The following is a 10,215-nucleotide window of genomic DNA, read 5'->3' as shown; positions in this document are numbered from 1 at the left end:
GCAACGCTGGCAGTTCTGTTAGCTCTACGCCTGCTGAAGACACAGACGTCCATCCCCATGAACACTGGGAACTCAATGGGAAAGTAAATTATTCTTATTTCTTATTTCAACCGTTGTGTATATTAGCTTCGACATATGGATCAAGATGCTATGACCGAAAAAAATTGATTGCCAGATGACCGTTGATATATGATTGGCCGAATTTAGGTGTTCAAGCTGATGTATAACTAACTGGTCTGCACAAGATAACGGGAAAAACCCAACAGATTTTAAGACAAGATTCTTTTTCAAAAATATTCTAACTTTTGGGACAATACCGTCTAATAAAGACTACATTTATATACGCGTTTAAGCCAGAATGATTTGACATTTAAATATCACTTCCCTATGATGAGTGGATGCTGGGGGGTCAGTCGGTGACACAGGGCCCTGTCTGATAGTACAGCATGGGCCCTGTCCAGAGCTGCCAGACAGCACCAGAACGGCCTGTCTGTGTCCGCACCTGCTTGTCCTACTCTCCTCTTAATTATCCTACAAGATGTTGTAGTCCCCATACTGGAACAGGATTTATTTTCAATTTGGTTCAATTTCTTTGCTCCAATTACCATTGTGTCATCTCAGTTCACTTTATAGATCCAGATCAATCAGATTATCCAGTAATAAAGGTTCAACGTTTCTAAGGAAAACCAGCTGATTGCATCCAGTCATTGACTTAACAGGATGAGCAGGAACAGACAGTAGATATTGACTCTTCAGCAATCCCTCACACCAAGAATGCTTGCAGTGACAGTGGAGAGGAAAACTCCCTTTTAAGAGGAAGAAACCTCCAGCAGAACCAGGCTCAGTGTGAGCAACAATCTGCACCACTGACAGTAGTTTAGCTTTGGATAATTAATTTCATTAATTAATCCTAAATCCTGTTTTGTAAACAAACTCCCACTTGTCAGCTCCTTCTCAGCTTTAGCTCCTCTTTGTTCCTTTGGTCCTGTCTGTTCATGGGTTTCTTTTTTTTTTTAGTATAGACCTTTGTCGCATCATATTTTTGTTTTTGGTGATCATTTCAGTTGGGTGCTCAGAAGTACCGTCTGGCTGATGATTTTACTCCATTTTACTCCAAAGATCCGAATGGGTGTTTACATGGGTGGCAATCAGAAAGGAGATCAGGAAAAAACTCCTATTTCCATCGGAAATAAATTTCTTTCCAATCGGACCAAATCAGATTAAAATCTTCCTTCTCACAGGCCTTCAGTCTGGTTATTTGTGTCCATGGAAAAGTAGCTAGTGTTGGGCTTCAAGATGCTAGCTCTCTGTGGCCTTTTACAAGAGCATATCTGTGTGAGAAAGGCTTCTCTCCACTCGCCCAGATTAGATGTAAACCTTGGAAAAACTATCTAGAAATAAACAAAAAATTCTTAAATTAAGTGTGTTTATACTTGACTTGAATAGGTTGAAGAGATAATTTGCCAATAGAATGAGTATTTTTAAGATTAAAATAAGATAATTAGATAATATGCACTTGAAATAAGGCAATGTAGTTGTGTTTTCTTATTTTAAATGTAAATTGTCTTGTTCCATCTGCAAAATGTCTCTTTTATCTCTTCAATTCAAGAACAAATGCACTTATTTTAAGAAAACATGACTTATGTAGATTTTGATTTATTCCAGTGACCAGAGAAGCAGAGTAGATGCAGAAAATGATCTGAAATGGACTTTTCCCTCTGCTGCTGATCCAAACATCTCAAAGTTATGTTCATAATGTGATCTCATTAGCCTCTTTTGAACTGAAATATTCCTGTCTCCAACCTTTCTAATCTGATGGTTACCTGGATCTATTTGTTAATGAACAGTCCAGCTGTTTTTATTCATTGCAGGTCAGTTTATATCACTACAATTATTAGTATTCTGCTTATTAAGTCATTTTCCCACAAAGTAGTTCATATTATTATTTTTTTAAACAACAGTTATTATTTTTGGTTTTAAGGTATTGTGATCCAAAATATATTTAGTTACAGTTTATACATCAAATGTGTGTAGCTGTAGAAGTGAACCCCTTATAAACAGCATTTAAACTACGCATGATGAAAACCTGTGTCTCCACTGCAAAATATCTTTGTGGCAAAATAGGCGTATATTGCTGTATTTTATCATCCGTCTTTATGGGGGTACTTGAAGATCCCACATATGCTGCAGTGGTACTCAGAGAAGAAAGATTGAGAACCACTGCTGTAGAGTCAACGACACAATGAAAGCTGATATCTACTGTCTCTATCTTCTCATCCAGGAGGAGAGAATCCTGCATGGTCAGTGAATGGATGCAATCACTGGTTTTCCTTAGAAACGATTATGCTTTACTCTGACTGGATGATCTGATTGATCTGGGTCTATAAAGTGACCTAAGATGAAAGGATGTGAATTGGAGCATAATAATCAACTGCAATGAATGATTGAAAATGAACCACATATATAGGTATCCCATTCATCTCTGGGAAATTACAGCACATAGTCCAGTTTTCCAGGAAGGTTCTGGACTCTTTATCCACCTTTTTACTAATTCATGTCTTATGGGATTTTTTTTCTATTTCAATTTCATTCCACAGGCCTGATCCAACCTCATTTTCAGCTGGTTCTGGCCCACAGGCTGTTTCCACTGAGCTAGACCATCATACCTCTCTGATACGTGGCTGCCAGATATGGGAGGTGTTAAGGGGAACACTCCAGTTGCCATAAATCACTTCTGCAGATAAAAAACAAAGATGACAGTGTGAGCATATTACCAACCAAAGGAAGAAAAGAAAACTTATTAGAAGACAGAACCTCACCGTCACTGGGACACCTCCACCGGTCCAGGCTAAGGATCGCCTGAGCAGGAATCAGGAAGGCAAAAGCACTTGCCTGAAACAAAGGAAGCCTGCAAAACACACATTATCTTTAGTCTAAATCAAGCCTTGGCGATATGCACTAAAATATTCTTACAATTTTAGGTGCAGTCCTATGTCTTTCTTAGGTAACTATGGCTGCGACTGCTTTCCACAGCAATCATAGCCCCACAAACACTTTGAAGAATATATGCAATTAAAACCAGCTTCTTTGGGACACCATTTACAAAAAGAAGCATGGTTTATATCACGTAACATCTTGTAAAAACCATACTTAGTCATATTCTTTAAATTGTGCAATGCTCCAATAGAAAAAAAAGGGGAAAAAAAGAAAATTCTGTAAATTAACCCAGTTTCTATAGTTTTTAATCACCGTTAATTATAATTTATCTTTTAGATCAAAAATCTAAATTCTTTACACAACTGCAAATCAGGATGATAAGATAAATATCCCACCCCTAGTCTTATTATTGACTGAGTCTCATCTGAGCTCCTTGGATTTACCTGACACCCACAGTGGTCTGGATCAGAGTTGTGATTCCAACAGTGGTGAAAATGGTTCCGATCAGTTGACTCACTGTGTTTTGGTCTCGTCCGACACACATGGCTTCAGCCAGAAGAAATGGGACTGCAACAGTGCCACTGAAACATGTCAGGTAATGCTGTGAACCAGTGAAAAAAGAGATGGCAGCATGAAGTTAACGAACAAATATGTTTCAATACGGTTTAGTTTCTCCATCAAGTTTTTCTATTTCCTTGTCTTACCATCATTTACACTGCAAAAAATAAAAAATCAATCTAAATAAGTCTTTTTTTCTTGAATTGAGGAGGTAAGTGAGACACTTTGCCAATGAAAAAAGACAATTTACATGTAAAATAAGAAAAAAAAACCGATGGTATTGGCTGATTAGAAGTGCATATCATCTAAATATCTTGTTTTAAGAGTAAAAGTCCTAATTTCACAGGCAGATCATCTTATTTACCTGTTAGAATTCAGAGTAAATACACTAAATATAAGAAATTTTTACTTATTTCTAGATTGTTTTTGCAGTGTAGAGAGGATTCTGGGGAATTCCCAGTACAGTGTCTCATCCCATAGCTTTTACCAATTCAACATTTAGTTGAAAAAGGATTAATATAAAATAAGGGAATGGCATTGTTTGATAAACAACTGCCAAACTCACCCAGAGCTACAGCATCCGTTCCCCCAACCAGCCTTCCCCACCCCTGCTCTTAGCAGTAATGATTTTATCTTTATAAATTAGATTGATTGTTTATCTCTGGAAGGTGAGGCAGGATCTGAGGTAGCCATTGAATCTAAAGCACGTTTAGCCTGATTTGATCCAGTTGAACTTTCATAGTTAGCAAAATTATTACCTTCATCTAAGCCTTCAACTTGTTTTGTTTGGATCCAGTTCCAACCAGGTTATTTAAAGAAGTATTCCCTTTGATCTTGTCCATTTTAGATGGGATTAATCTATCCCTGTTACAGGGATATGTCCTGAAGGCTTTTACTTAAGAAACCACTTACACCACAATTACATTTTTGAAGAGTTTCAGTCTGGCTTTATAGCTCATCATAGCAATGAAACAGCTCTGGTGAAAGTCACTTATGATATTCTCATGACCTCAGATAATTGACTTGTAGCTGCACTTGTCCTGTTAGATGTCAGTGCTGCATTTTATACAGTTGATCATAATATTCTTTTGAATAAATAGTGACAACTTTAAGATCTGCTGGGAAAACGAGATGGATTTCACCAGAATAGAATAGATCAGGTGCAAAAACGTCCACCAGCATATTCTAGTTCCTGAACAAAGAACATGATGTGACTGAAAAACCAGATAAAGAGTCTCTAGGACGTTAAATGTCAAGCTGCTGAGACATTGAAATGTGAGTTCTTGGAAGGGAAACAAGAACAGAATGAATGAATAATAAAGACAGCCAAAATGGTAATCGAGGAAATAGTTAAATAAAGGTCACATCCGCCATTGCTTGGGAGCACAGTGACCACGCCTAGGACCCTAACAAAGCAACGATCAGTTCCAACACAAGCATCTCACCTCTAAATGGACGTGAGATCACACACAATTGATGTGAGCTGAGCTTTAGGGGTTTCGCTCCACTGTTTGACCTGCTAAAGTCAGTTATGGTCAGAGCCTGTTCCATGCAAGGTTTTGCTTCTTTTTGTTCCTGGACTTTTTCAAAGCAGCATCACACTGCCCAGTTGGTTCTTTGTATGATTTTCCTGCTGAAAGTTTCATTAATAGTTGTTCTTACATAGAAGCATGATAAATAGTTGATAGATCATAACTCTTCCCCCTGAATAACAGAGGTGGAGGAGGTTAAGAGCATCCTCCATCCACTCACACTGAGCCTGGTTCTGCTGGAGGTTTCTTCCTGTTAAAGGGAGTTTTTTTTTATCTCCACTGTCGCTACAAGCATGCTTAGAGAGAGGGATTGCCTTCGAGTCAATGAGTCGATGCAAACAACTGGTTTTCCTTAGGTAGAAAACTTTGAATTATTTGACTGTATGATCTGGTTGAATTGTAAAGTGCCTTGAGATGACATGTGTTGTGAATTGGCGCTGTATGAATAAACTGAATTTAATTGGGGTCTCAGGTCTTAGAAATCACCAAACAATAAAAGATCTTGCCATGTGAACCAGGTTTTAGATCTTTAAAGGTACAGGAATCAGAGTGAGAAGTCTACTCCTCCACAGACTGCAGGGATGAGTTCATCCTACACAAACATGCATTGCTGCAGCAGGCTGGTAGATTTATATTTAAGTACGCTGATGACTCAGACATTGTCAGTCTGCTTAGTGGAGCAGAAACACGTGGATCTATACTTTGTTCAGCGCTGCAATGAACCCTGTTTTGTAGATGATTACAAAGACCTGCTAACCGATTTAAGAAGCCTCTGACTCTGTGAATGTCTGGGTAAGCTTATCCATGGAAAACTGACCTTTGTGGCTCGTTACGAAGCGGTTTTTCAAAACAGGACTCTGAACTGGTTTTATCTTCCTGATGGGTGTTCTGGTTACAGACAGTTTTTCTATCAAAACTAGTCTTTCCTGGTCCTGTAAGCTGCATTCAGGAAAGCACAAAGGATGTCTGGATCCGTTGTAAATGGTTTGTCTTATCTTTTGCGTGAATATCTGGGGCTGCAATGTAAAACCAAGTGCTTCAGTTTTATCACTGATGTTTGTGCTCTTAAACCTCGTCCTGATGGCAGAGCTCACTTATAAAAGTCTCTAAAGTTTGTTTTTTTTTTTTGGTGGGACCAGTGTAAACTATTAAGACTATTATGAACCACATTGGACGGTACTGATGCAGTCGGCATTGTGTCACAAATCCTTTTGATCAGGCAAAAAAAAATGAGAGGGGTGTTTGTCTCAATTTTTAATTACTGAAGACAATTAATAGTCTAAATTTATTCATCTTTAAACTAAAAGATGTGCAAAAAATGTAAATCAGATAAAAATGCTGCTTAATTTTTAAAAAGCTGGTGGTATTGTTCAGGGTTCTGTCAGATCCTGTCACGGAGTTGGACCATTTTAACCCCAGACCCACCTGTAGTCCCAGTAGGATGCACAGGTACCATGGCGGGACATCTTCAATGGTGTAAATCATATCCAGCCCCGCTGTGTCTGTTCTGGTTGGCTGTTTTTTAGTGGAGTTGGCGTTGCCATGGCGGTGGCCTCGTCCATCTTCCAAACTGTGCTGACTCTGTGGGGGAAAACACAGGTGTGTGGAGAAGCAAGCAGTCAAGCATTTAGTTGGAATGCAGGAAAGCCTTCATTCTGATAAAACATGTGTTCCTATATCAGCAGAGTCAGATGGGTCGGTATTGGACTTCCTGATGATAGTGAAGAAAAGTAAATGTGGGATAATTCCATGGTTTACATAAGAATTCATATGTATTTAATATTATAGTTATGCATAGATTATTCAACAAAGGTGGAAAATGCATGCAGTTTAGTAAAGATCTAAAATAATGCAGAGAGATTAGAAAACACATTTAATAAGTCAATTTACCAGACTGTTTTTTCCCCACATAAACCCTTATTAAGATGTTCAGCTTTTTATGATGTTATTTAATCAATTCCAGATGTTAATCTCTGTGTGGTTCCTGTTGGTCCTTAGCAGCATGAATTCCTTCTCAGGTTTTTAACATAATTAACACTTAACTGTCTCTGCATGAAGAAACTTTTATGATGAAAATAATTTAGTAAAATTATCCATAGATCTGAGCTATGTCAGTGCAGTAAATATATTACTGTCCTGGATGTCCTTTAAACTAATAAGTCCATCCATACTACTTCCTCTATCCCCCACAGACATGGTGGCCACCAGCACACTTATTGGAGTCTGACATGCTGCCTTATGCTGATGAGCAAGGTAATATAAACACACAATGACATCCATTTTGCTTTGAAGGACCATTGATGGTCGAATGAGGCACTCATCCATCATGAAATTGAGCCTTTGACAAACTCTGAGCTTCAGCAAGACTCAGGAAGATTGTTTGGTTTTGTCCCCAAGCATGGTGGGGAAATCAGGATTATTTGGCGGCGCACTCAATTATGGGGCATTTGGTGTATGTACACTTATGGCTCCTATATAATATTTTACAGATAAGAGCCCTGTCCTGCATGTTTCAGATGACTCCATCACCACACATCTAATGGGTGGTTAGCAGGCCTCTGCAGCTGTAGATGGCTGCTGAGGAGCTTTATTTGCAATGATTAGACTCAGGACTGCTGAAAATCAAACCCAGATGGAAGATGCTGGACAGGGTCCTCATGACCAGGACCTCTGATTCAGACTTCAGTTTTACACGTTTTTATAGTTTTCTTGAAATTCTTAAACTTTATATTTAAATGCATTAAAGAACTTTAAAGGTTTGATTTAATGCAACGATTTCATGCAACTTAGCATTAGAATCATACAGCAGGACACATCAGGTGGTTCTGAGTTATTAGGAATAAAACAGGCTAATTTTTAACGCTAATATCCTACATTTTGCAGCTCCTCAGCAGCACTCTGATTAACAGCTATTAAAAACCCATCTCCATGTTGTGATGTCAGAGGGAGAACACTGTAGGAGCAAGCTCAGCGTGCTATAATGGAGATGGATGGAAACAATGAAGATTTTTCCAGATCATCTAGTCTGGAATTGGTTTGTGTGGTTGAACCATCGGTCATTTCAAGCAACAAAATAAAAAACATTTCCTTCTCAAAATGTTCCAAGCACAGTAGAGATGCCATGGAGGGCTCCAACGTCCCCAGATCTCATCTGATCTCCTTCCAGACAAACTGAAAGCAGCTCAGGATCCGTAGGAAACTTGAATTAGCCAACAGCATTGTTATGGGGGATGAAGCAAAATGCTGCAACTCATCATTAAGGCGTAGCTGTATCTGAATCCATGAGAACTTTAGCAGCTGTCCTTAACTAAACCACTGTTCCAGCTTTCAGTTGTTCTACCGCATACATGACTCGCGTTTCTCCCTCAGTCATTAAGTGGCACCAGAGTCCTCTGAATTGCAGAGGATTTTTAATCAAAGCTATTTTTTATGTGGGTGCCCTTGAAATTATTACATTGATCATTAGTAATAAGGCTTTGGTCTGCAAAAAACAACAAGTGCACCAACAAGCCTGAAGCCCTAAACTTAAAGCAATGACTGGATTTACAAAACGTTTGTCTAAATAAGAGAGGGCGACATATTTTATGAAAGCTTGGACTAATCAGAGCAGGAAGATCTGTTCTTTGTCTTCATACGTAAAGAGTTAATCTGATATTTTAAGGAAAACCTGGAAGGAGAACTGATAACAGTGAACCAAGCAGTTTTCTGTGGAGTAAACCCTGTGAGGAGGACGAATCAGCAAAAAGGAAACAATGAGATTCTTCTCCACTGCTGCCGGTTATCACATCTGTTTTTTATATTTTATTGTTAGAGATGTAGTTACGTGTCACCATTGTTTCATTGGATTAACTTGTCAAACAGAATCTACTAAAAGCCATCTACAAACTCTCCACTTTATCCTTTCTCTACATTATTTCTCTCTATTCCATTTGGATTAAAAAATGTTTGTTTCATAACAAAGAAAACATTTACTCCAGCTGCGAAAAATAGTGTTTGGTGTAAGCCTTTACCTTGACCCTTACAGTAAGGTAAAAAAGGGAGGATCTGTTTATGTAGGCTCCACCTCTGATGTTTCTGGATGTCTTTGTGCTTCTAGATGCTTCTTATAGACTGAGAAAGCTTCAGTCTGTAAATCATCAGCCTTAAACCTATAAACTGAAGCTTGTGTCACTGTGACCCACAAACTGGGCCAGCTGTTCCAGGAAGCTCGCTGTGCTTCTGAGCACCTGCCAGGTGTGTCCACAGGTGTATCCAGCTGGGACCATTTGTTTCTTTGTTTGTCAGAGATTTCTTTACACAGAAACTGACCCGTGACCAGTGTGGTCATGTGATAAAACAGGAAATGAAACGACTCACTGCTGGAATAAAGATGAACAGCACCGAGGCTCTGAAAGCGCTCTCTGATCTGGAGCCAGAAGCTGATATAAAGAGTTGGATCTTACCTTAGTGTCCTCCTCCATCTGAGCAGCAGCGCGTTCCTCTGAGGACTCTCACACAGAAGACTGTTGTTACTCAGTTCCAGGATAAAGTCCAGCAGATTATCAACAGATTATTAACCATCAGCAGAGAAACCTTTACCCAACCTACACCTGATCCCACCCCGGACAACAGGAGCAGCTTCCTGCACCTGCTCAGATCTTCATTTTGGATTCTTTGATTGTATGAGGAGAACTTTCCTGACTGTCCTCAAACCAACCTGGATCCACCTTTAACATCTTAATGCTAGAATTTACATACATGAAAATATATATTTTTAAATGTTCTTTGTTTTTATCTATTTGCCAAATATAAATTTTCCAAATATAAATTTCTAAACTTTAAACAGAAATGTAGGTTTATTACAAATTTGGGACAACATGTTAAAACAGCCACCGTTAGGAACCAGCCGCAACGGAAACCAGAGCTTTCTAAAGGTTCCTCTGAATGTGTAATAATTGAGTGAAAACTAATGCTATACTGGCTATAGACGTGAAACAAAGGGCTTCTGCATTTTTGAACATCAAATGTCATCAGTGGGACTCTTACTTCTTCTTGTTGACCTCTGACCTACTGAACTGGATTCCTCAGAAATCAATGCTCCACAAATCAAAACCAACTTTAACAGCTAGGCTGGCTCCCGAACTGACAGACTGAATCTGGTTTTCCATCGCTTCCGGCCCGGTTCCATATTGGAGGGTATCAGAGGCTG

The 10,215-nt window shown here is 38.9% G+C and overlaps 1 protein-coding gene across 1 annotated transcript in view; it reads right to left on the bottom strand.

Annotated features, from left to right (window-relative positions):
• slc23a1 (solute carrier family 23 (ascorbic acid transporter), member 1) overlaps positions 1-9,569 on the bottom strand; it is a 22,298-nt gene extending 12,729 nt beyond the window's left edge. The window contains exons 1-5 of the mRNA XM_015383664.1: positions 9,470-9,569; positions 6,453-6,608; positions 3,381-3,538; positions 2,820-2,908; positions 2,667-2,734 (exon numbers count right to left, since the gene is read on the bottom strand). Of these exons, the coding sequence (XP_015239150.1) occupies positions 2,667-2,734; positions 2,820-2,908; positions 3,381-3,538; positions 6,453-6,608; positions 9,470-9,487 (489 nt within the window). The 5' untranslated portion in view covers positions 9,488-9,569. The remainder of the gene's footprint in view (positions 1-2,666; positions 2,735-2,819; positions 2,909-3,380; positions 3,539-6,452; positions 6,609-9,469) is intronic.
• Positions 9,570-10,215: the final 646 nt, after the last annotated feature.

The sequence above is a fragment of the Cyprinodon variegatus genome, unplaced genomic scaffold, assembly GCF_000732505.1.
Source record: "Cyprinodon variegatus isolate N-32 unplaced genomic scaffold, C_variegatus-1.0 Scaffold291, whole genome shotgun sequence".
NCBI classification, from domain to species: Eukaryota; Metazoa; Chordata; class Actinopteri; order Cyprinodontiformes; family Cyprinodontidae; genus Cyprinodon; species Cyprinodon variegatus.
The sequence above is the reverse complement of the archived record's forward strand: the minus strand, read 5'-3'. Positions and strand labels throughout refer to the sequence as shown.